Source organism: Betta splendens, chromosome 2 (assembly GCF_900634795.4).
Source record: "Betta splendens chromosome 2, fBetSpl5.4, whole genome shotgun sequence".
NCBI classification, from domain to species: Eukaryota; Metazoa; Chordata; class Actinopteri; order Anabantiformes; family Osphronemidae; genus Betta; species Betta splendens.
In genome coordinates, this window is record NC_040882.2 from 17799889 (window position 1) to 17827447 (window position 27559).

The window sequence follows — 27559 nt, forward strand, 5'->3', positions numbered from 1 at the left end:
CGATGCAATTGTCTGTATTGTCCAGCCTGGCACACCGCACCCGCCTGGCACTCCACGGAGGCAAAAACTCTTTGTCCCAGCTCTAACACGGTCACAGTGGCATTCTTTGGCATTTGAATGGAATGTGGAGGGCTCCCCCATCTTGTTTCCCAAACTGTGTCGCTAGCCAGCCCAGTGAATCTGACCAATCCCTGGCATTTCCCCATGAATGTGACTGGAATGTTATCTGCTTCCAAGAGAAGTGCCCGGGTCATGGTTCTGTGCTGGAGAGGCACAGAATGTGCACGCTGAGTGCTTTCTCCCATAATGCAACAGGCAAAGGTGTTTTAAAAAGCAGTAGGGTTTCCTTGAACAATAAGACTAGACATGCGCACACGCACGCATACAGACTCTCTTTCACAGCAACAATAAGCAGATTTGCAAATTTAAGCCAAATCCATAGGATAGATTCCCTATGCACCAAAGAAATCATATATATATATATATATATATATATATATATATATATATATATATATATATAATATATATATATATATATATATATATATAGATATATATATATATATATATATATATATATATATATATATATATGTATATGTATATATATATATATTAAAAACACTTCACAAAATAAGGCACTCCAATTTTTAGTTGTCCTGAATGCTCTCAGTCTGCAGAGAGGTAGAGGCAGAAGAAGCTGTGCAAGTCGCCTTATCCACCTCTGCATTGTCACAATGCTTCAAAGGTAGGGTGGAGATGAAAGCAGGTGATATGAGCAGTCTGATACAATCTGAAGATGGGACTAGTGATCTGTGCTCTGTTGCTTCAAAGGGCTGGAGAAATCGAGAGAGAGAGAGAGAGAGAGAGAGAGAGAGAGAGAGAGAGAGAGAGAGAGAAAGAGAGGGAATGAAATGGGAACCAGCTATTGGTTCACAGGCTACTACTCCACTATCCAATGTACCACCTTTCACTGGTTTCTGTTTCCAAAGCAGCAGGCTGGCACATAAATAAGACCTGCAATGGCCGGGTATCCCATCAGAGAACCCCAGCAGTGGGTTATGATTGGTTGGTGTTTTTTTTGTTTTTGTTTTTTTTCCTTTTTCAGAACAAAGTAGTGAAAAAACATCCTGGACTGTGTCCCTGCAATTAAGACCCTAGTCAAGACAGGCTTGGATCAGAACCTGTCATCTTTGAGTTGTGTCGGGGACTTGAAAGGCTTTAGCCCCAGTGTCCTGTGGGGGTGGACTCTCTCTTTGGTGCCATCCAGGGGCTTGCTGCAGGCTGCCCAGCCGAGGTCGATCAGGGGCGAGTCGGCTGCGTTGATAGGTGCTATGCGGAACGAGGGCAGCGTGGGCGAGCCATTCGTGGAGCACGGGGCAGAACGGGAGGTGGGAAAGTGAGCCAAGAAGGGGTCGAAGGGCGAAGCTCTGTCCGAGCCGCTCGAAGGGTCGGCTTTCAAGGCAAAAGGATCACAGTCCGGCGAGGGGAAGGGGTCACAGTTGGTGAAGGGGTTGGTGGGGGAGGGATGATAGCCCAGGTGATTGCAGTCCAAGCGGTGGGGGCTGCGGCCCCCACCCGAGTTCCCGCCGCCGGCTGAGATGAAGCTCCAGGGGTCGATGCGGGGGCGGATGGGAGACGGGCGTGGCCGGGGGATGACACTGACCTCCAGCCGCCTGGTTTTGGGGTTCCAGAGAGCCGGGTTGGGGTGGAGAGCGTAGGGCACCGAAAGCTTGTCATCAGCATCCTGCGTGTCCTGACACAAGGGCAGGTCCAAAACTGCAAAGAGAAGGAAAAATGCTGAAGAGGCACTTCATGACATCACTATGGCACCATAGACTGCACAATACTTGCAAAGAGTGAGAATAAGTGGTGGATTGAATTGCCAATCTGTGCTGCTCTGCTCCTGTCATCTGTAAAACCCATAATCCTTTATCATGAAACGGATCCATACAGAAATGTGAAAGTGGGACAGTAACGCTGCAATAAGAAACAGAACAATCAACAGCAGTGGATGTTGATGCAATTAGTCTAAATTAGGTATAACGCAGTGTTGTGTAACTAGTTGACAGAGCTGCAGCTGCGGCAAACACCACGTATGAATTAGCAATGACAGAGAACATTAAACTCTGAATAAATCAGCCCGAATGAACATACGCTATTTTCAAATGTGACGTGTCTGCCAAATGGCATTATTTACATCGGGAGCAAGACTCCGGGGCTGCTAAGCTATTCGGCTGACAAGGAAGCGCCATCAGAAGTCACAAGAGAGCCGGCGAAAGCGGCGGCGACCGCGTCCCCCGCTTTTAAGAGGCGCTCGCAGCCAGCAACCTCGTGGCAGCCTGTCTATGCATCTGAGCCTGAGTCATTACAGTCAATAAACATAATTAGATGTTAAGCTAAAACGCTCGCTGTTTAATTATGTGTGGCTTCTTCCCTCTTTGTGCCCTACGTAATGAGCGTATGCGGATTGTGAGATTATGGTTGTTAGCCGTGCAACAGGCGACGTGCGTCTGCTGGGGACCTGGGGGCAGAGCTGTAAGAAGCCCTGTGTGGAGAATCCCAGGCTTTGTGAGTCAACCGGACCAGATACAGTGTGAAATGGAGCCAGAGGGCAAGTCTTTAAGTCCTCCTAAAGCCCTGGACTTTTAAGACAACCAATACACTCGCCTCCGCCATTCCGGCTCCAAAGAGTTGTTGGTCTCGCTTTTTAGACTTCACAATAAACCTGCAAATGTGCTGTTCTTACAGAGAATAAGTGAAGAAGCATCCTTTAAAAACGCGGCAATTTCAACAGGAAGAATAGATTATTAGCCAATAATTTTGAATCCAGCGCTTTCTCCCTACAAGACCATTTATTTTCAACGTCGCAAGAAAAGAATAATGTGACTTGAAAGATAAAAATGGAAAATAAATGGACGCTAGCTTTGCTGAGCTAGTATTAGCGGTGAGGTTTGTGACTGAGGGCCAGCTGTTACCTGAGATATGCAAATAGTGGAAGACATGCTTTGATGTAAATGAAAAAGCTTGTGGGGGCATTGAAGCCTCAGAAACATCTTACACAATTAAGGCAACAGTAATAATTGAGCGAGTGCTGTGACGAAGCCCTGTCATGCTGAGGATGTCCATTATTCACAGTAGAAGTTGGATCCACAAACACTCGCTTAGTGCACTTAAAAACATGGACGAGCAGTGCAGCTAATTTCAAAACAGAACCACAGATTACATCAGGAATTCAAAGGCCCAGGGTGCTTGGCAGGAAGTGTTTTTAGCCAGTTGCCTGTTGGGCCAGTAAATAATATCTTTCACACGTCACACACTCCAGGCTAGTGTTGAATTAGAATCTAGAACGGTTTGAATAAAACCGCTGCATCAGCTGATTGACTGACCTAGCTGAGAGGCGTGTAGGCCTTGGCTGGACCTCCTCCTCCTCTCGGCTCTGGGCTCCGAAGGTTCAGTAGCTAGCTCTCCATTTGAGGAAGGAGAGGCCGGGGTCCATTCCCCCGAGCCGGCCACGCCGTGCTGCAGAGGGGTCCTGAGGCTTTGTGGACTCCGCTGCGTCCGGTGGCTACTCCTCTCACGGGGGTTTGGCGGAGGCGGCGTCAGGGGCAAAGGCTTGAGTTCTTGGTAATGCAGGGCTAAATCCAACAGCTGTCGGGGGAGCGGCTCAGAGGTGGAGAATGTAATGAGATCGTCCACTATTGGAGGGTCTGAAATCAAGGGCCTGGGGGAGGAGATCTCCATGTCGGAGAGGGTGCGGTCCCCGAGGGAAGGAGGGTAGGGCCGGGGGGGCACCCTTGGGGGAACGTCCAGGCAGCGACCTAGTCCTACGGAGGCCAGGAGGGAACCACCGCCCAGCAGGGCCCGGTGGGTGCTCTTTACGAGGCCACTTAGAGAACCCCTCTCGGGTCTGGGGGAACCAGCCGGGGAGGAACCCCCTTCCTCGCTGCCTGAGTCCCCCTGAGGTAGAGGAAGCCGCAGGCTGTCTTTCACAGAGGAGCCTGCGAAGAGCATTAGATCTTTTAAGTTCACAGAGAAGGAGAAACAGACGGAAAAGTAACACGCAACACATCTATTATTCATTTTGTTCTACTTATAATTCAAACTCGTGCCAGTGCAAATTATAATGGTGGATAATGGAGGACGCCACTGGCAGTGCGTTGAGTACCGTTCTGAGTGGAGGGAGGGGTGGGGGTGGAGGGTCTGTACTCCTCAAAGTCGTCCTTGGACTCTCCGTTCTCGTTGCTGTCTGACTCCAGGAGCTTGGCTCTCATCGACAGGCTGGGAAACATGTTTAAAAACCCGTGAGCATCGCTGACAATCTCAAACGTTTGCATGTAAAGGGAAATGCACTAGTGTGGTACCTGCATTCCTGCGAACTCAGGCGCAAGACTTTGGGGCTTTGGGGACTTTTGGGGCTCTGGGGTCTCCAGTGGGGGCCCAACCTCAGGTCCCCGTTGGCTTGTTTAAGGGGCAAAGCCTCCAGGGGCCAGGGGTGACTCAGACCAAAACTCCTACTGTTGTCACTGGGGCTGACTGCAGAGACGAAGAGAAAAGCCACAAACCATAATGGTCTCGCACACAGGAAGCAGAGGTGAGGAAGAAGAAAAGCAGGTTCAACTCACATATTGAGCCTGCAATCATCCCCGACGGCAGCACCGACGCTCGCTAAAGCTGCAGTTCATGAAACGCCCGTGCGTTTTTATTTCCAAACTCATATCTGCGCCGCTTAAGTAATTTCCTCTAATGCTACGCTGAGGTTGCCTCATTGTGTCGACTGGGAGAGAAAGACGTCAGAAGGAGGTGGATTCAGCCAGAAACGAGATGATGAGCAAGATGCTGATAAAAGCTGAGTTTCAAACACTCAGCCCAGACTGTGACACTTCGTGATCCCACCAACCCACCACCAGCAGAGAAACGCACCGGGTGCGAGCTGTTCACTCACCTGCAGCCGGGTGTAAAACAGCACATACGCAGCGTTTTACCCTTAAAGACGCCTGAAGAAATGTTGTTAACTTAACACCTCACATGTTAGAATCGCGGATGTAACTGTCACGTGAGGCATATACAGAGAAAACTGTGAAGCTATTTTTTTCGCCGGGCGTTGTTGTCGACTCACTTTTATTAAGTTTTAGCTTAAGGAACACCACACTGAACTGGGAGCCAGTCCGGCAGCACTTTGCAGCCCATTACGCGCTAATGCGTCGCTTTCAAGGCAAGTACAAATGTCAGGTGACAAAGTTAATTCAGCGTTCAAATCGTCCAGATTTGACCCGGCAAACACAACCTTGTTGTTAAACTCCTCACATTTTTTTACTATCGCTGGAATATTTTCACATCTGACTCTTCACCCCCCTGAGCTCAAAAGGTCACAAATTCAAGACTATGAAAATGTGAGTGTTTGTCAATTTAAAGGTTGAGATATTTCACTGAAGTCATAAAAGACTGACACCGCGCCACAAATTCAGCCTGAAAAACTTGCTTGGCAACTGTTTCCTCATCGGAGCTGCTCGTCTGCTGACCTTTTCAAGCCGTGACTTACCAAAATTAATTCTAACCAACCAAAACTGAGAAACAGAAAATAAATTCTGCCCTCACAGATAAAGTCAAATAAACAAAGGGCGTAAGCGTCTATAAGTGAAGTCACCTATTATGACTCAGACTCAGCTCAGTCCCTGAAAAGCTGGTTTATTTTTGCCTTGTCTAATTGAGTGGACTTTGGCACAATTTGCTTCCAACACTTTCCTGTCATTGGATTCGGAGTGCTCTCCCTGACTAATTTGTAAACCAACAAAAATCTTGATGAATGGAGCGCTGGTGGACTAATGCACATCAATTTGGCAGTTCTCTAGACAAATAAGTTTGGGAGGCCCCGGCAATAAATCGCTGCTTGCTACCGAGAGGGCAGGCATAAACATCCACTAAACGCATTTTAATGACAGGCACACTCGAGGCGCAGTGACTGCCATTAAGTAGAGTCGTTAGAAAGTAAAGAAAACCAGCCCTCTACTTAATGAAGAACCGAAGCTGGCAGATGTTTTGGATTTACTAACCACTTTTACTGATAAATGTTCCGCCGCAATTTGCACTTTTATGTCAAAGCCCTGCGGTAATTGTTTAGGGAAAATCCCTTTTACTGCCTGCTGCTACACCACAAATTTCCTTTTGGGTTTTGTTACGACGCCCTGCGACCCACTGGCTGTGACTTTCCTCCGAAGGGAAGCCATCTCTGGGCGTTTGTCTGAGAGCCTGACAGGCGGAAGAGCGCTGTAAATCTCTGTCGCGGCTTCTCCAGCCATTCTCCAACAGCACTGGATTCCTCCCTGCTTATTTTTAATTCAGTCAGCCGCACTAGAGCCACTGCATGCATGTAAAACAATGGGGATCCTTCTGCCTGGACAGCACAGCCCGATGGCTCCCCCAGCTGGGGGACGGGGGTAACTGCAGGCAGGGGAAACCGGAGCAGGGCGAAAGTTGGGAAAAAAAAAGCCCCTGAGAAGTGCTGAGCCGCGGAGAGGAAGTCAGATAATGTTTGGACTGGAACAGACTATTGAAAAAGGGAAAAGGGTGTGTGTGCGAGAGACAGAGCACTAAGGCAGGGAGAGGGAGGCGCGAGAGAGGGGGCCCACGGGGAAAGAGGGAAGGACAAAAAAAGACGAGTGGGTGGTTGAGAGCACATGAAAGAGAGAGAATTTGGAAACAGAGACGTGATGTTGCGCCAAAATCTGTGCACGTGCGTGTGAGAAGACAACAGATCCCGCGGCCTTTGGCTTCCTGAATGCGCACCTAATTACCTGCGCATCCTCATCACACAAAGGGGGAGAAAATAATGACCGGACTCACGCTGGATTGCGCGGAAGCGGGGGCCGAAGGAGGGCGAGGAGCCCGAACCCAGATCCGGGGAGTTGCGCCTCTTCTCCAGGCCCGGGGACGCCTGCACCGTGATTTTATGGATGAAATCTGCAACACACACACGAGCGAGACAGATGTTTAGGTGGACGACACACAGCAGTCACGTGCGGTTTCCAAAAAAAAGTTTAGCTTCCTTATTTACTTCATAACAGCTCGCACTGGGGCCTAGCCTGTAACTACTAGCTGTGGCTAACAGCAGTGAGAGCTACATAGTGGTAACGAACTGGCACCAGTTCTCTGCTCAAAGCAACACTGGAATCAAGAGCTGCTTGTTTTTCACGGGTATCATTAAGGAGCATTTAATTATACGGTTCCTTTAAATTAATCACGTATACCACTACATTAGTAGTTCATGCACACAACGTCATGCACAGAGATTAAAGGATGACTCCAATGGAAGTAGTGTTTCGACTCATTACATTCATTATAATATTCAGTTTTCCTTCAAATGTAAGAAAGAATAAGTGAGAGCTACACGCCAGCAAAGATAATAATAAACATTAAAGGATCCAGGCTGATACAGATGCACGAGAATAACAACACTGAAGGGAGCAATGTGGGGGAGACGAGTGAGGAAGTGGACGAGGGAGGAACTAGGGAAAGAGAGCGAGAGAGAGAAAGAGCGCAAGGGACGAGAGAGGCCAAGCAGCACCAGCAGTGTATCCATAGACAGGAAGTGTCGAGGCGTGGTTGGCTCGCTCTCCCCTCTCATCAACCCCCCCCCACCACCACATCACCGCCCTGCAGTGCTGGGAAAGGCCTGACCACAACACACACACACACACACACACACACACACACACACACACACACACACACACACACACACACACACACACACACACACACACACACACACACACACACACACACACACACACACACACACACACACTGCATTTACGCATGCATGCTCAGCCCAAAATACACTTTGAAGCACGCTGGATGTGAACTGCAGCTGGCTGGGCTTCATGACAGCAGGGGAGGCATAGGAAGCAGCAGACGGCCGAGCACCGGGGGAAGACGGGGGCAAAGAGCGGCTGGAGGCCCGTACGGGCACCGAATGCTGCTGCAGGGGGGCTCGCACATCCACAGGCCAGCTAGTTGGAGGGCTGTCGCTTTAGGAGAGTTCTGTGGTGGGAACGCAAAGAAACGCTTTTAAAGCTGTTGCAATGCGGCATCTGCAACCGCAGTTTCAGGGCTGAAAGTCACGCTCTGAAAGGAACCATCAGCAAAGCAGTGCTGCACCATCACAACAAATGGGTCTTCCGCACTTCCTCTTCTCTTCTTCTACTGTTGTTGCTTCCAAAGCCAGTGATGGTCGTTCAGGGAGCTGCCGACTTACAGTGTCAGGAAGTTCATATCTGACAAAACGACTACAACACACACACACACACACACACACACACACACACACACACACACACACACACACACACACACACACACACACACACACACACACACACACACACACACACACACACACACCTTGGGGCATGCTGATCTTCTCGCCGTTCTTGCTCTTGAGCTTGTGCTTCTTGAACGTGCCCTTCCTCTTCTTCACGTTGGGCTTCTCCTGGTTCTGGTTCTGGTTCAGGTGGAGGATGAGCAGGCTGAGCTCGCGCTCGAACACGTCCTGCTCCCACTGGGCCAGCTGCTGCTCGCGCTGCCGCAGGAACTCCTCGTGCGACTTCTGCTCCAGGGCGGCCCGCTTCAGCTCTTCCTCGCGGCATCGCAGCTCCTGACGGGGTGGAAAATGCGAGGAGATGAAAGAGGTGAGGAGGCGTTTAATGTCATCGAGTCTAAACTGTGTGACTGAGACTGCGACGGTTTACAGTCTCTTCCTGGGTCACAGTGTGAAACGAGGCTGAAGAGGCTGATTGCAACGAAACCTTTCATCAGAATTAACAGTATTAATAGCAGGATTATTCACAACTGCTGTTTGACATTTCATTTGATGTTCCACAGATTAGCGTTTGATCTCGAGGTGTTGGCACAGCTGAAAACGGTGCGGTACATGGACCCACGCCACAGATCTCACAATAAATACTGTAAAGATCAAATGGCGCCACATCCAAAGACCTAAATTAGCATTTCTATGATCTCTCTGGGGGTAAAAGTGCAGGAGTCTCATTCATCTCAGTCACTTTTGTTTTGTAATGACACATTAAATCATCTGATGCCTATTGAACTGTGCAGTTGCTTTGCTTCATTATTTATCTCATCTGTTTAATTAAAAAGACAGAAATGACTACTAATGACTAATACATTTGTTTACTCATCAAACAGACTTGGTGATATTTCAAGCATCAAAACAGGAAGTAATACTGGGCACGAGCTTCTATAACTCACCTTGCCTGCATAAATGATCATTTAAAATTAAATAATTGAACTTAGAACTAGAAAAGATTGTGGTTGTGGTGATAATTATGTCTTATATCTACCTATATATGTATATGTATGTACATGTAATTGTGTATATATATGTGTGTGTGTGTGTGTGTGTGTGTGTGTGTCCCCTGTACAGCTGTACTATGCTGTGAGCCGTGTTCGCCTCCTACTTTCTCTTTAGCCCGGAGTTCGTCGAACATGTCCTGGATCTCCAGCTTCCAGTCTTCCTGCAGGGAATGGAACGAGTCCTGCGGCATCTCCTCCTTCACCTGCTGCTCCAGGGCCGTCAGCTGGGCCAGGATTGAGCTGAAGTTGGGCCTGCGGTGGGGGTCCTGGTCCCAGCACTCTGCAACACGCACAGCAGCCGCGGTCAGAGACCAGGGGCCAAGCTGCAGCAGCTCTAAGGTCACGGCTGTGATGGAACTACGGATATAGTGGGATCTAATCCTGTTGTGTGTTTAATTTACAAAGGAGCCCATTCGATTTGGGACGCCATTGTGAAATCAGAGTGGAAAAATCTGACACTATGGCCAGACAAATTCACTTGTTTCTAGTACAGTTTCACTTCTTGTAGCAGTTTTCTTGAATCAAGACGCCTGAAAGGAGGAAGTTGCTGCCTGACTCACCATACTCCTCCTAGCTGCGATCTGCACCCTTTACCGCCATGTTGAATTTCTCCTCCCACGAACCAGGCCGCATTCCTCACGTTACGCATCGCATTCAACGATCCTGCAGGGCTTCTAATTTTTATTTACCCATATTACAGGGCACTTGTGTGAGCACAATCAAGTCAAGCTGATTGCGTATTCAGAGTGTTTTGCTTAATTAACTTGCAGCGGGGGGTTCTGCATAATTTGCTGCAACACTTTGGGCATTAGCAGCAGATCAAAAAGCTATCTGATAATTAATTAATCCTCTGAGGTGGCTATCAGTGGTTTTGTGCATTGATCTTGCGCCCCCCCCCTCCACCCAACACAAGCGTAAAACTGAATCTGACGTGAAGGGAAGGGGACGAGTGGAGTCGTTTACGCTCCAACGGCGCAGCTCAGGTGACATTCCCTTTTTATCTTGAAACCGGGCGATGATGAAACGGAAAAAAAAAAAAAAGAACACAAACACATTGCACAAGGCAGCGTCGGCACCAAACACTTCCCCTCCGCTGCCACGTTATTCTTACATACAGGAATCAGGTTTCTCCAAATTCGACAGCTTTGGGGAAACGGAAGAGGACGCGCCCGCGGACCCGATGTCACGCGAGCGCGTCTCTCACGCCACTGCACGCAGCCCACCTGCCATGAGCTGAGCGAAGGGTTCGGGGCACGTGGAGGGGATGGGGAGGGTGAGCTTGTTGACGGCCACTCCGTAGGCGACGGCGAGTCCATCAATCCCTCTGTAGGGCGCCTCCCCGGTGAGCAGCTCCCACAGCAGCACGCCGTAGCTGGAGGCGAACACACACACACACACACACACACACACAGAGCAGGGTGTAAGACACAGCACAGGCAGGTCAAACTACATCATCACAGGCCAACGGTTTATGGTCTCACACTTCCACCTCTGTGAGCCGTCAACACTTCCTGGAGCTGATTTACAGTAAAGGGCAGCGCTGATTACGGATTTTACTGTAAAACCACTTCTGGTCAATGCTGAATTACAGACACTGGGATAATCCGTTTAAACCCATTTTGGCTCGTTGGCCTCTAATCAGATTCACAGGCTGGTTCAGGTCTGTCAGGACTCAGCCAGGACAACTGATTCTAGAGTGGCACCAACGTCATGACCAACTCAGCTCAGCGTTAACAATGCCATGAAAGTGAGGAGGTATCCACACATGCACCTTCATACTTTACAAGCAGTTGTTTGACGTTTCAGGCTCTACACTGAGCCCTCAATGGGCACCTGCTGCTATTTACGGGTCCTTTGGTCAAGAAATGATCTCATTGCCTCCCATCACTGTTTCCTGCAAGCTTCACATTTAAATTACTAGAAGCTATATTATATATACATATATTATTTGGTTAAAACACAAATGTATTGGCCAATTCCTACTTTCTAAAGCCAAGTGAACACGGAGCGTCATTATAATCGCATTCATTCAACATTCAGCGCCGCCAGTGCTACATGACGCAAAGCTGAGAGGAACTGTGGAGACGGACGTTGGTCCATCATGACAGAACTCATGCTAGTAACACGTCACACGCTTCACCCATTGTTCACATTAGGTAATCCTTCCCTCCAACCACGAGTCCCAGCCTTTTAAATACACGACAGCTGTCTTTCAAAGCTAATGGCTCAAGTAATTCTGACGCGTTGGACGAGTCAGCACCTTCACAGAGAGCGGCCGCCAACCGTGCGATGGAGCGTTTAGACATGTCGCACGGCTCTCGTGGAGCTCAGCGCGTGTGACAGGGACGAACCAGCGCGGCACCGGCGCGGACGCGGGATATTTTCGCCCGACGGCAAAGCCGTGCGTGCAGAGTTGGCACAGGCGCTCACGGGCCCCGTGAGGCCACACAATGGGAGCAGCCCCGCGTCCTGAGAAGACGGAGCGCGGCACAGGCCTTGGAGCTCCCACACTGTCAATTAGCCCTCGCGAGCGCGCCGCGGAGCATCGCTAAGTGGAGAGTGCAGGCCGCAGCCTTTTTTTATTTAGTTCTTTAATTACAACGTCCGCACAGTGTGACTGCGCAAAAACGCTGGAGAGGGATGAGAAGGACGGGCGGAACAAAGATGACCCCTCATTTTCAGAGAAACGCTGCCGCCCGCTCCTCGCTCGTTTCGCTGTTTTAGAGCCTCGATGCAGGAAGCTGTCCGACCGAGCAGTGTTCAACTGTGCTCAACTGCAAAACAACATTAAAGAACAGATCTAATGGTCCAAACACACAGGACTCAACTACCTCTTTACTCAAATACTACTCAAACCGTAGGAAGTAGGTGTAGGTGAGTAACGGCTACATACATGGGCTGGTGCTTTAATAGATTCTTTGAAGGTTCCATTACGATAGCTACAGTAAGCTCTGCTCATCCTGATCCAAAGGCAAATTCACACCACACGCCCTCCCAACACAGCACGTCACTAAGTCACTGTGATGAAACCAGCGGCCGTAACTAAGAGACTCTTCTCTTTCTGCGTGGACGCAGCCAACACACTCAGATATGCGCACACACACACACACGCACGCACACACACACACGCACGCACACACACAGGGCTGTGGTTAGGTCTGGTGTGGAGACAATGGGACAGTGTGCAGCACACATGTCCCACAACAAAGCACAGAGCAGCCCTTTGAAGCGCCTCCGTCACATGGCTGCCGCAGCCTTCGCGGCGGTCCATCACGCCGTCTCCCCATCATCGCCTCCCACGGTCACCTCTGCACGTTGGCCCTGCCGCGCCCTCACCTCCAGACGTCGCTGCCCTTGGAGAAGGTGGAGGACTTGATGACCTCGGGGGCCATCCAGGCGTAGGTGCCGGCGGTGCTCATCTTGGTGGTCTTGTGCCACTCCCTGGCCAGGCCGAAGTCGGTGATCTTCAGCGTCAGGCCCTCCATGCATTCGTTCTCTATGGGCTGCGCCAGGAGGACTGGAGGGGTGAAGGAGAGCAAGAGGTGGTTACTGCAGTGAAAAGTGCTCATTTCATCATGTTTATCACGGTGAGATGCTTCGGGTTAATGTTACATGAACACGCGTTTTTGTCCTCTCTCACCTCCTTTTCTTTTACGCTGCTTCAGCCCAACCGGGACAAACACGTCCTCCCATATCGCGTGACCCACGCCACCTAATCAGACTAAACACCGAAGTCTCCGCCCCTTTACAAAAGGTGCACGTTTCAGCCGCCGCGCCACCGTCACGTGGGCGTTTGGGGGCGGGGCCAGCGGGCGAAGCCTCCGCCCCCGGCCGACCCGTGTCACCAGCAAACAGGCTCAACGTGTTTCAGTCACACAGACACAGGGCACCGCTGTAAATAAAAGTGATAGCAGCTGCTGTGCCGACGCGCTGCTGCTGCTGCTGCTGCTGCTGCTTTTCTTGGAAACAGCTCTGCTTTCTTATTTATTGCTGTGTATCAGCCTCTCTTTTCTCACGGCTCCGTCCACTGCTTTAGTCGCAGCGTTGTGAAAGGCAAACCAAACATCCAGCTTCTGCTTCAGATTAAAAGCTTTCGTGGAAGCACTAAAACCACGACTGATCAAGTTCACATGCAAGAATTATTTGACTATTAAACATTTTATACGACTGGTGTTGCAGCCAAAGACTCCCACAATGACACATGGCTCCGATGTGATTTACTATCAGATGTTCGGATTCCATTTAAACTACTACCACTACTCTTTTATTCTGAAAAGTCATTGTCAATAGGTAACTAGAAGACACAGTAGGCAGGTAATAATACGTGGAGCAGGCTTCCATGGTGTATCTGTGCAGCATCAGACAGTGGTTACAATGAGATGATTAGATGAAGGCCTGATATTTGTTGGACTGAATTCAAACCACCAGCATGTGCTGAAGGCAGGTACTTTCATCTGACTTCCCTTGTGAAAAGCCACACAAGTACCCGCATCAATGCACTGACTGCAACTTCACAGCGAAGCCCATCCTCCTAACACGCACCAATGCACCAAGTCTGGTTTATAAAATATTCACTGGTGAACTATTGGCTAAAACGTTTAAAGTATTGGTGTTTCAGGCATCCCCTTACTAGGGTTTTTACGCTTTTTTAGGATGTTTTGTCAAGAACACGTTGAACACTTGTTGCAGACAAAATGCGACATTGTCTAATATGCCCTCAATGAAACACATGACAGAAATGATGACAGTGTTACTGTGCTCATGGCGCAGCCCATTCTGCTAAGTGAGATCAATGCAGTTTGAATCAGTAACAAACACAACCATCGAGCCACTTGTTTTTGAAAAGGTTTTGTGATCATCACCATTTCTCGTTTTCTTCAGCGCTGCAGGAATTAGTGTTAATTCATGTGACCACGTTTATGGGCTTGTTTATACGTTTATATGCTTCCAGTGAAACTACACAAACGCAGGAAGAGTTTGACTGAAATCAAAACACAGACACCCACACATACCCTACAGTTCAAAATGGATTGAATGCACACACACACACACACACACACACACACACACACACACACACACACACACACACACACACACACACACACACACACACACACACACACACACACACACACACACACACACACACACACACACACACACACACACACACACACACACACACACACACACACACACACACGTTGGTTGGCTGCCATGATTATCACCACAACCTGAATAGGTTGAATCTTTTCTGGTTCTAAGTTTAATTATTTAATTTTAAATTATTATTTATGCAGACAAGGTGAATTATAGTATTACTTCCTGTTTTGATGCTTGAAATATAGTAACTATAGTAATTTGTTTACTATAGTAATAGTAAACAAATGTATTAGTCATTAGTAGTCATTTCGCTGTTTAATTAAACTAATGTTTTTTAATTTGAACTAGGTTGTAGGTTTAATTGCTGCTATTAAAGGGTTCCCACACAAATGTGGGACTTTCCTTATTAAAGTAAATAAAACCGCTGTCGCAGTTAGAGGTGCAAAGGTCAAAATGCAGCAAAAGCCTCTAATTGATACTAATGGAATTTAAATCTAGTGAAAATGGTTGGTTGTTGCCCTTTAACATATTTTAGCTTTGCCTTTTTACTCAAACAACACAGTGGTGAGCAGAAACAGGAAACAGTAAAAGCAGAAAATGGCAGGACAATCACGCAGGAATGACTCCCTATTGGTGGAGCGGTTCTAGATGTGCTGGATCTGCAGGCGGTTCTATAAACACAAACATCTCCGATCAGCTAAGAGCACACTGTGAAATATAAATACAATAAGCCATAAGCGGCATCTGGCTCTGAGAGCGTTTCTGTGAGCGCAGACTGCGCTGCTCAGGATGTCGGTTGCTGCGGTGTGACTCCATCACATGTCTGGGTATGACCGCGCACCCGGGCATCGCACAGGCAGGAGAAGCTGCAAAGAATTCCACTTATTATAGGGAAGTACAACTCCGGCTATTTGCAGTCACTTTCAGACTTTTGGACTCTTAAAAAAAAGACAAAAAAAAAAAAAAAGAATCCCCCCCATTTTTTAACCACACAAAAAGGGATTTTATCTCTCTCTACAGACGCTTTTCCCTCTTTCGCTCCTCGCCGTCTGTCTTTGTCGCCTCTCCTGCTCTCAGACATCCTGTGCTGCGCCTCGTAGCCCAGAGGCAGCGGCTTTGACGTCACAAAGGAATGCATCACAAGAGGTTGTGTTGTCTGCGCTCCGCGTGCGAGACTATGGAACGGGCACTGGCGAGCGCCTCTCGCGCTGTACCCGCAGCCATTGCTGCTCCCAGCAGAAACCAGGAGTCAACTGGTGAAGCCGCCCCCTCCCATTGGGCTTCCACCATAATGACTGGGGCAGAGCCAGGCTTCGCGCTAGCGCTTCATACGTCTGCTCCGCTTCTGGAAGGAGGCACGAATGATAAAACAGCCAAAACCTCCACAGTTGGGATCAGCTCATTTAACCTTTATGCACAAAACCAATTTTTATCCATTCTGCGGCTGAGTCAATGTTTCTGTCAATTCCAGAGGCCCCTCGGGGAGCGGTGGGAGTGGTGGTATTTACTGCAGCCGGCCCTGATCCCTTCACCGCTTCTTTTGTCCGCCTGCCAGTTAGCGTCTGGTAAAAACAAGCCCTCATCAGTCACCCCCCGCTTCCACGCAGCCGCTCACCGGTCGGGCTGTGACCCCACTTCCAGGAAGTGACGCTGGTCTCGGCCAATCAGCCCCTCACGGCAGAGCCGCCGTTGCAGAAGGGAAACAGAAAAAAGGCAGGCGCCGAGTTTGCCGCTCCCGCCCGCTGTCTCACTGCGCACAATAAGCGCTGGCCTATTTTAGAAAGCGAGGGTTAAGAGGGGTCACGTGGCCCCAGACAGACACCGAGGCAGATGAGAGGGAAGTGTAGGTGCTGTGGTGAAGCAGGCAGAAGCGAGAGAGAGAGAGAGAGAGAGGGAGAGAGAGAGAGAGAGAGCGAGAGAGAGGTGCCAAGTGTTGATCGCTATCATTTGATTGAGTGAGACCAGGCACAGCTAAAACAGGCTGCCTGGGCCTAGAAAGCAGAATTATAGATAATGACACACGCACACACACACACACACACACACACACACACACACACACACACACACACACACACACACACACACACGATCTGTGCAGAGTCACAGACACAGCTCAACTTAAAGACACCCTTCCACTGACACACAGACGGAGGTGTGGCCTAACCTCCAGCAGCACATGGGTGCGGCCGTACCCACTGAACCCAGCTACATTATCACGTTTAGCTCAGCAAACTCAGATCTGCCAGCCCACACGTCCAGACAGAATCCAGCAGCAGACGGGAGCACTTATCAATTCAATTATCACATCATTCAAACAACGACCCTCCATCATGCTTGACTCTGCTGTTTCAAGCACATGCGTTCATTCATTTATTAGTTTCCTTCTACTTGACCTGCTTAAGTTTGAACTAATCATCTCAGATCTAGTTCCTTATTCACTGTTAAGCACTATTCCAGGTAGAATCCCCCATCAACCTACCTGTGTGCGCACACGAGGCCCGCGTCCACGCACACACGCGCTCAACCCGGCAAAGAAGGCGCACATGGAGACCAAACAAGTCATAAAAGCATTTGAGCAGCCTCAGCAAACACGCGCGCCGCATTCTTCCTCCACTTCCTGCGCCGCGCCAGAGTGCATCCACAGTTCAGGCCCGTTCAGCTCTTCCTCCGTGCGGCCGCCGTCGCGCCGGCAACAACGGCGGCGTTAGTCAGCGGCTTACTGGACGGCGTGTGGCAACGCGCTGTGTCCAAATCAACCGTGACCCAGATACAGCGGAGGAAAAGCTGCCGCTGACGTCCTCAGAGCTGGGCTGAAGAGTTTAAGTGAGTGCACGGCGTGTGGTGAAAGGAACCATGGGGGGCAAAAGAAGCAGATTCGTATTGATGGACGCGGGCTAGAAAAACAGCGCGCAACATTAGGGTTTAAAAGGGTCGGAGCTGCTACGCATGAACATTTGCTGGTGTTTTGCTTTTTTTAAAGCCACATCCAACGTTATTTTCCACCTGGCGCCGCGTTTCGAGGGGGTGTGTTGAGAAAACACAGCGGGAACAGCCAGCTCGCCGCCGTGAGGAGTCACGACTAGATCGGTCTTGCCCAGATGGAGCGTTTTTCCCCCGATAGAGCGGGCGAATCAACAATGTCGCATCAAAACACTATGACAGGTCTCCATGGTAACAGGGCTCTGTTTGCCATTGTTTGTTGTTCAGAAAGAAGAGTGTGTCAGCAGCAAGCATGCGTCCAACCAGCAGCAGCCTAGATACGAGTCTGGTGCTGGGACTGAGTCAAGGCAGAACCATTAGCGTGGTGCGGATCCCAGTGTGTGGGGGGCGCGGGGATGTCCCAAAGCTGCAAAAAAAAAGCATGTACTGACCGTCTTTTTAAGGTTTCATTTATAAAGTCCCAGCTCACCGTCATCTGATGTTCAGCCTACACCTGAGGCTCATGGGAAAAGAGGCCGCAGGAGCCCAACCGCTGGATAAACAGCGATAATTAGCCATGTAAATATAGGCCGCTGATGAAAGGTGCTGCATTCAAAGCCTGCTGTTTTTTCAAGCGACGCCAGAAATGTCAACAGGACGGAGAGGACGTACAGCCTGTGACAGACCCCGCAGCCTCTCACGTCTCCAGCCGCCACAATAAGAGTCGGCTCCGCAGACACGCGCTGCCTCTTCACTCCGCACCCCCTTTAATTACATTCTTTACTTCAGTGCGCTTCTCTCGTCTCTCTCTCACCACCTTTTCCTTTTTTTTTAAAATTTACTTTTGATTTCAGCTCAGGTGAGTTTAATCGGTTCCATTTCGTCAAAATTGTCACAAAGGAAAACAAAAAACATACTTTAGTAAAGTCTTGGATTGGGCAGTCTAATTGAAATACTAATAACATCTAATAATATACCGATGTTGCCAACTTGGGCTTTTAAATAAGCAAACCTAAGTCTCCTCCATGGTCTCCCGCCCGTCCTCTCCCCCCCCCCCCCCTCCCTGCACCCGTAGGCGATGGGAGAATTCCGGCAGGGCGGGGGCTTTCCCCAGGAAGAACGGGAGCTTTGTCCCCCGAGGGCCGAGGCCACAGGCTGACAGGCAGTCTGGCAACCTCTGACCGGGCGGGCGAGCGAGCGAGCGAGCGAGGGAGCGGACTCGCGGCGGACTCGCACCCGGAGCCGTGCGCGCGTGCTCAAGGGCACGAAATTTGTCGTTCACTGAGCGCAGGAATTGGGCAACAACAGTGAGTTTACACAGCAGGTCACAGCTGACTGAAAACTGTGAATAGAAGATTCTGCAATTAGTCCGAGGCGGCGCGTTTCTCTGTCTGTTTAAAGATAGAGCTGTGATAGGGTTTCGAGCACATGTCGTACGCACGCGCCGAGTCAATCAGCAGCACCACGTCCAGTGAAATCACTCAGGATGTTCAGAAATGGGCTGTTTTTCCGCTGAAGTGTTGTTCCTTTATCAAATGTGGCGACTTCTACAATTCGATCCACATTCTCCTCGACAAAGTAACATGTAACTGCGCGCGCGAGACACTTGATGGTTCAGTTAAACGTGTTTTCTTGCCAGTATGTCACATGAGCCCATGCAGATGTTTGGAAACTGTTTATTTTTTTTCTTGTTCTGTCCAAACTGAGCTCAATTGAATGGAGCTTGGAGATTTCTGTTCTGATTCAATTCATCTGAGGTTTATAGAAACCCATTATTACTGATTAAACTTCATTTAACGTAAACATACTGCTTTAGCGTCCATAACTTATATTAACATTATCAACTGATCTCCTTTCTGACAGATCATCAAGCTGTTGTTGAATCTGTGTATGCATTTCTTTTAATCATATATTGTCTCTAATAAATTGACAAATCTATTAGTGACATTATGATGGAAACAGGTTCTAGAGAGACCCTAGTTCCATGTCTCAGGTTAATGTACAAGTCTGACAGCAACACTGACACACAAACCTGCACTAAAGACAAAGACAGCTTTTAACAAGTTTATTTTTTTTTCCTCAACAAACAAACAAACAAACAAACAGAAATGGGCACGTTCGTTCTCGAACCTTTCTAATATCATTGTTTCAGCCCACAGTTGCTTAAGGCTTAAACAACAAACACACAGTAGTAACAACCACAGCACTAGTAGAAATTTCACCGCACTGAAAGTGACCGTCTGAAAAATGCCCTTCAATGTTCACAAGGGAGTGTTCTGTTCCTGGACATAAGCATTAGCGCTGTCAGAGGGGGGTTATAAATGATTCCCCATCCAGCGGCAGGTAAATGAATGAGAGGTCCCGAAAACAGTCACCTATTAACAGGCTGCCAACGTTGAGATGTTGATATTTAACCTCCATTAGCACACTCGCCTCTGAACGTCAGGCAGGGGAGGGGTCGGGTCCGACTGGGTCGAGCCCAGAGGTGCTGAAGTCAAGGCAGCGGTGGGAGGCGGGGCACATGTTCTACCGAGGATCAAACGTCAAGGATCCGAGGCAGTGAACCGCGGGCGTCCGAACCACATCTGAGGAGCTGCCACGAGGAGGAAAAGCTGCCAGCAAACCGTTCAGAGGTCTGTTTAACGTTGCAAAGAGAAGTAATAGGAAGCAAGGGAGGCTTAAAAATACAGAACTTCCTCACACTTGAGTTTCACAGAAGTGGGAACCTTATAAAATCTATTCAACATTTGACAGCAATAAAATATTATTGCGACGAATCAACTCTCATGGGCCCAAGTTACATTAAAAAAAATGCTTTTTGTAAAAAATGACTAGAGCGCAAGCAACAACTTCCTTCAGCTCCAGTTTTCCCTCCGCGCTACCAGTCTGGATCTGCGTCTGCAGTCATCCAACAGAACACGTAGCAATCGGGCAGCGCTTTAAAGGCTGAAAGGCCTCAGAGGTGAATGCTTTGTCTCCAAATCATCCTGTTAGCAAACCTGACTTGATCTGGAGACTTAACACCATGTGCATTAGCTGAAAAGTCGTCAAAGCATCCAAGCTTTATGTGATGATGAGCATTAGATTTACGTAACTGCAGCTGTTTTCCTCAAAATTAATTTGAACAATATGAATAACAACCCCTTTGTTCTTCATCCAAAACAAATGTATCCCCGTCCTCATGACCGCTTCTTCCATAAAACACATAAGTGGGTTTCTCGCCCATTTGCATGGGAACCGTCTTGTGATCGTTGAGCCCAGAGAAGCCGGTCTCGTTTGAAGAAGGGAACCAACAACCCATTTCACTCCTCTGCTCTGAGGCATCTGCACTTCCTCTGCGCCCTGACCTTCCACATCTACTTGTCATTTTCTCCCCCTCCTCTTCCTCAGTTCAGCCGCTCGCTCCCGCTCGGACCACAAGCGCACGCACTGCAGTCATTGTGTGGGCGAAGCACTCACACTACAATAGTTAGTGCCTCAATACAATGTGTGATGGACCCTGCAACGGTCCTTGTAGAACATATAAAATAGAAGGGCTGTAATGACAGGGGTTAAAGAGGAACCGATACAAGGAAGGGATCTGTTAACGTTTAAGCCCCGAGCGAAGTGAAGAAGTTGTTTACGTTCAGAAACCTGAGCAGAGAATCAACGAAAGCATCTCTGGAAGCGGCGATCTAATCGTTATCCTTAGATAGAACTTTCCTAAAGAGCCGCAGCTGAGAACATTCTGTGCTGCCAAACCTTTGATCCACCTAAATCAGATCACCTGATCCAGATCGAATTGAACTGAGCCGGCCTGTTTTCCAAAAACAGCAGAGGAGCAGCAGGGATGCCGAGCCGCCGGCGGCGCGCTCCGGGCCAGCGGCATCGCGGCTGAGCTCCACCCCAGGTATGAAGCTGTGACAGAACACGTCCACCATGCAAAAAGGCTGCCTGGCGTTACGAGCAGGAGCGGATCTGGAGTACGGTGAACAGACCGGGCCAACTGGGACACCCGGGGGGAAGTTGGGAAGGTTACTTTAATACTTACGCTCCAAATGGTGAAAAAAACAGTCAATCATAAAGGTTCATACTGTGTAATGCTGTCAGTCATTTAAAAGTTCATCAAAAAATGACAGCCGGTGATTTATGACAATTACACTGCAAAAAATCTTTTTGCAAAAAAATTATATCATTATATGGTTAAATCTCTTGGCTATAAACTACATAGAAATAATGGGAAAAAAAACAAAGGACAAAGGTGATATCAGAAAAGTGTGTCAAGTTTCTCTAATGAATATATATTGAGACACACTGTTTTTCTAGATGTCCGTTTCCTTCTTCTACAGTTTGTTTTGGCAGTGACTCCTGAACCTGATCTATTAAAGAGGCCAATAAGACTCCGCAGAGGACGGGCTTCAAGCTGTGTTTGCTTTGACTAAGAGCTCTCGCAGTACCACAGTGGCTGCAGCCTCTACATGGACCTGGACCTGGACAGGTTTATGAGCTGGTTGCAGATCCAACGCTTGTCTTTTCTGAGTCGAAGCCGAGAGCCGGACATTTATTTAGAGCAGAAAAGTCGCCGCTCTATTACACGAGAAAAGTCACGTTATCCTGAGAATGAGATAAGAAAGTGAATATACTGCTGTTGCAGTCAATAAAAGCCTTCATTTCCATTTCCTACATTTACATTTACAGTATTTTCACTGTGTTCTCTGTCTAATATCTCAAGTACAATCTCTGATCAAACATCTGAATTACCCTCATTAGTCCTACTCCCGAGCAGCAAAACTGTTGTGTGTAACTGCAGTTAACCACTCATTGCAAACATCACACCCCAACACTCACTCTCGCACAGGAGACGTTTTGAATGTGGCGCAACGGGGGGCACCGGGGCCCTGAATGAAAACATGCTGGTAAAGGAATGGATCAGATGTTTGTCCACTCACGAGGGGAAAAAAAAGACACGTGGGTCCAACATCTAACTGTGGCTTCTTCCCGAGAAAAAAAAAGCTCCTGCCCAGCAAGTGCTTAGCTTGGCACCTTCCCCACCGATTCTAAGTAAAGCTTGAGCAGAGTTTTATGGTGTGGGGTGATGCTTATAGCTGCTTCTGGGTCTATGAAGGCTTTGTGCAGAGGACACTTGGACTGAATTACCTTTTTAGGAAGGGTTTTACCGCAGCAACACGATACACAACCCGCACAAACGCGTTTTATGCAGAATGTTTGATGATTCTGTGTCACATGATTGAGTCACATATGGTGATGAGTCCATGCTCTCCAGGTTTCTTCACGAGTACCTTCAGGTACGCAGAACCTGAGGTTCTGTCCAAACTGAGCTCAATTGAATGGAGCTTGGAGATTTCTGTTCTGATTCAATTCATCTGAGGTTTATAGAAACCCATTATTACTGATTAAACTTCATATAACATAAACATACTGCTTTAGCGTCCATAACTTATATTAACATTATCAACTGATCTCCTTTCTGACAGATCATCAAGCTGTTGTTGAATCTGTGTATGCATTTCTTTTAATCATATATTGTCTCTAATAAATTGACAAATCTATTAGTGACATTATGATGGAAACAGGTTCTAGAGAGACCCTAGTTCCATGTCTCAGGTTAATGTATAAGTCTGACAGCAACACTGACACACAAACCTGCACTAAAGACAAAGACAGCTTTTAACAAGCAACGGTACTGGATGAAGACCGGTTAAATAGCAACACGTCCTACAAACTAAAACCTGCTGCGTATTCGTTTGTTCGATAGCTCATTAAACAAGTCAAGGTCCAAATCAAGAACTGCCCATGTTTGTAGATAAGAATAAGACATCAGCTAAAAAAGCGATTGTGGGCCATGGGTCAAAGTCTGCAGCTTATTTTCTATGTCTGCTTTCAACCAGGTGGCCCCCTCATTAATGTAAGCAGGGTGGTCCATACACACTCTCTCAGAATTGATGACAGAGTGTATTGGCCTGTCCCCAATAAAGTGACTATTAAATGAGGACTGAAAGAAGGAATAAATCAACGGGTTAAATTACAACAAATGGGCAGAGTGTATCTTGCACAAGGATACAGGAGACAGAGTGGTGAATGCCTGAGATCTTAGTCAGACATCACACTAAGAGACAGCAGATAACCACTGAATGCATAAGGTGGGAAAAATCTCCAGAAACAAACATGAGACAAACGATTTCTCAACTCTCCCTCCTCTCATTGCTTTTACTCAAGTGCCCTGAAACTCAGCGGCCATTTAGTTTACTGCAGTTATATGCTGGTAATCTCTGCCCAGTGCCTTTTTGGGCTGACTCATTAATTTGTGATGCAAACATCCTGCGTTATGACTGATGTTTAAATAGAGTTCCTGCTTACTGCTCGACAGCTTTCCTGTTGTGTGATTGGAGCACACCAGCGCAAAATGGCAGCTCTAGAAAGAAGAACTGGCCTTTTTGTTCTGAGGAACTGACACCATAATCGGAGGTTTAGTGCACTCTGCGCTGTCCACGCAGCGACTCCATTATCTGATTTTAACACAATGCATTTCGCTCTTGGAAAACATCCCTTAGCCGAGTCGCTGTTGCTGCACCTGTGTCAAACCTGTCAGCGCCAGCTTCCACTGTAATGTATAATGTAATGCACGGTCCCCGTCCACCCGCCTCCTCCCCCATCATACACCTTCCACCAGCACAACAGGATATTGCTCAGGGACACAACAGTGTTTTGGCTGTATATGGAGACATGTAGGGGCAGGCCACGGACAAAGAGTCAAAGGAGAATTAAAAAAACAAGAGGCAGGAGAGTGATAATCATCTCCCGGGACACAGAGGGATTGTGTTCTTTTTGGCATGCCTCACATACAAACATTATATTAGCATAAGTCCGCTTTCTTTTGCGCCATGGGAGACATTTTCCCAGTGAGGAGCTCTTACTGGGAGGGAAAGAACCTGACACAAGGGTGAAAATAGGCGAGGGGTGAGTGTGTGCGAGAGGACTGAACTGATCAGTGGTCCGATGAGCACGACTGTCAGAAATGGTTCGATGGAAACGTTGAAGGGAAGCTGGGAGAAAGTTTTCCTTACAGCAACTCTAGCCTTTAAGCAAACCTTGACTGGAAGAGGCCGACTGTCTCGTAGTGTTCCTGACCTAACCAAGGTTGTATTCCCAGAACCTGCAGAACTGAATGTTTCGTGGCGTTCCCACTAAAACAAAAAGCAACCACTATCTATTTCTATCTATGTGCTTTAACTATCGGGATCTGCAGTAACGGAGGGGATAAGCAGAGGGAGGCTGTGACATACAACCACAAAAGCTGACAGGGATTATATGCTCCTTCACAAGAATGATAATAACAGAGGTGCGGCTGCAGCAGAATTCAGGTGGCTCTGTGTTAGCGGTAGTTAAACGCACTGTTACAGCTGAGAAAGACACTTGTTCTGCTTTACATGGGGGCACTGAAAGCTTAATCAGCAATGCATCGCTCCCTAGCGTAGCTCTAATTCCAAGGTCCAAAGCATTTATGTACTGTATGTGTGTGTGTGGAACACTGACACAAGACCTTTCCCGCTGCCCCCAGACAACATCAAAGTCCAAAGGTCGCGCTATCACGCTGCTGATGGAAAGCTTCCTCTAAAATTCCTGACCTTTGCTACATAATCATGGAACTTGGTGCCATTGGTAGCATGTACTGTGGCCCCGGGCCTTTTACTCTTTGTAGCCTGGCTCTAACTAGTCTAGGTGTCAGTCAACTGGGCTACGACTCAGGACATATTGCTGAAAGTACCAAAAACCATTTTCCTACACGCTGACGGTGTTCGGCTGACTTGTGGTGCAGTGATGGCAGGACTTACTGTTGTTGGACTTGAGATCCCGGTGGATGACGGGAACAATGGCCTCACTGTGCAGGTACAGCATCCCTTTGGCTATCTGCACGGCCCAGTTGACCAGGACGTGCGGCGGGATGCGGCGTCCTGCCAGCGCCCGGCTCAGCGGTCCACCCGAGGCGTACTCCATGATGAGACACAGGTTGGGCTCCTGGAGGCACACACCCTTCAAGGCAATGATGTTCGGGTGGGTGAGCATGGCGAACAGGCGCGCCTCCTGCCTCACGTTCTGCGCCGTCACACTGATATCCTCGTCCGGGTCCTGCCGAGCGGCCTTCACGGCCACCAGCCCCCCTCTCCATGTACCACGATACACCTTCCCGAATCCCCCGACCCCGATGACCTCCTCGAGACTCAGCTCCCGAAAATCCAGCACGTCCGGTTCGAACTCCCCCACCACCGCCGGGCCAAGCTCGCCGACCACGCCGCTGCCCGGAAGCTTCGCGTATCCACTTGGCTTGAAAGAGCCGTAGTTGGACGGGAAGATGCCGACCTTGTTGTTGACCTTACCGGCCCACCAGCCTTCGTCCCCGGATATCTCGGAGTCCAGAGAGAGGACTTCCACCAGGTCGCCTTTACGCAAGGTGAGCTCATCTTTACAAGACGCCTCGTAGTCGAATAAGGCCGTCCACACGGGATTAGTGAAGTTCCCTTTTTGCGATTGTTCCAAATTTTTCCAGTTCGACAGCGAGCCACGGCTGAATATGTTCTTCAGGGGATCCATGGAGCCTCGAGCTGATGTTTTGACTGGATCTGATTTTGCACCCCAAGGGTCTGAAAATAAAGTACAAAGGAGTACTTTATTGCGCCTCGCTCCCTTTCCTGTCTTTCTTGTTGGTTCATCAGGGACCAGTGGAATATGTTCAAAAGCTTGACCAACAAGTGGGCTACCAGTGGGGATTCTAAGATAACAGACCGGCAAGTGTCTTTCATTCGTCTTGATGTGAAATGCGAAGCTCCGGCCAAGTCTATCAACCAGAAAGGCGGCACTGTCTCCACAGAATTTCCCTCTGTTCAGCTGATACTGTACGGTGTGTGGTTTCCCAGCACATGCTTAGCGCACAAAATCACTGCTAGCCTGTGTTTAAGAGGCTCCGGACTCAACTCATTGTGGGTGAACTGGCTTTAATCTCCCCACATTCGAAAGTGCCACCTGTGGAGTTGGACATCGATACGACGCGCGACGTGGCTCAAGGTTTGCAAGAGCCCCCAATTACAGTTGCGACCATATTTAGCTGTCCATTTTGAGATTTTGAGTATTTTTAGCCATTAAGTACAGTGGCCACCACAAGCAGGAAGCGCTGAGAAGTGGAGAAGAATAGCAGGAAAGGAGCATTCAGTCCAGCCAGCCAGCGTTTTACGACTAGTTTCAGGGCTGACCGCTTGGTATCCCTAAACTTCCAATACCTGCGTCCGACCGCAACTGTGCGGCGCTCCCGCAGGAAATCCCGCACCCCACCGCGCGACAATATCCATACTCGGCGGTAATCGGACGTATACAAAGAGCTGGGCCTGATCACATTAAAAAAAACCCCGCTGGGACCGCCGACGATGTAACAGGAAGAGCGATCCAAACCTGCTCGGCTCTACGTCCCAGTGGGAAACGCGCAGTAAAAGCGACTCCCGCCGGGTGCTCACAGAAGTTCGGCCCGATCCAGATCGGCGGCCGCGCTTTCAGAGCCGGTATCCAAACAGCGCCGTAGCTCCATCGTACGTTCTCCTCATAGTTCCCTTCCTCGGTCCGCGTTCACTCGTCAGGACCTCGGACCACTTCTACGTCTGAGCTGACAGGCAGCGCGGAGGGTGGGGTTTCACAACTTTTCCTCCGCTCACAGGAAAAGAGGCAGGTTCCTTAAGCGCGTAGCGAACCGATATCCGGTGAGCAGTATCAAAATAAAACCGGAAATGCACGGTGGACTACGGAAGGTAAAAAACACTAGAGGTGTGAACTTGCAATAAAGATCTCCAACGTCATGTTCTCAATGTGGCAAAACAATATCTCAGTGGCATTCATAAAAAATATAATATGAGGAATACAGAATTCAAATGATGAAAAAGAAAACAAAAAAGTGCTTTGATTTCAACGTAAAGTCCTTAATTAAATAAACTAATGTACTCTATTGTAATCAATTTAAAGGTAGGTAAATGTGAAAACGAAACATGTACAACACAGACATTGACATAATCTTTATTTTTCTTTTAAAGCCACGGTTTGCCTGTAGTTTTGTGCATTTCTCCGCTAACTTTACATCACTACTGGTCACCACTAGAAGCGCGACGTGAACAAGGTT

At 48.6% G+C, this 27559-nt stretch overlaps 1 protein-coding gene across 1 annotated transcript; it reads right to left on the bottom strand.

Moving 5' to 3' along the window:
- Positions 1-583: 583 nt before the first annotated feature.
- LOC114870725 (mitogen-activated protein kinase kinase kinase 11) lies at positions 584-27119 on the bottom strand. The gene is made up of 11 exons (XM_029175747.3): positions 26845-27119; positions 25236-26042; positions 12712-12892; positions 10599-10747; positions 9480-9655; positions 8407-8659; positions 6847-6963; positions 4368-4539; positions 4172-4284; positions 3393-4004; positions 584-1782 (listed from the first exon to the last, which is right to left on the bottom strand). Exons 2-11 carry the CDS (start codon positions 25990-25992, stop codon positions 1181-1183), a joined length of 3132 nt encoding a protein of 1043 aa, XP_029031580.1. The 5' UTR covers positions 25993-26042; positions 26845-27119; the 3' UTR covers positions 584-1180.
- Between the last annotated feature and the right edge of the window lie 440 nt (positions 27120-27559).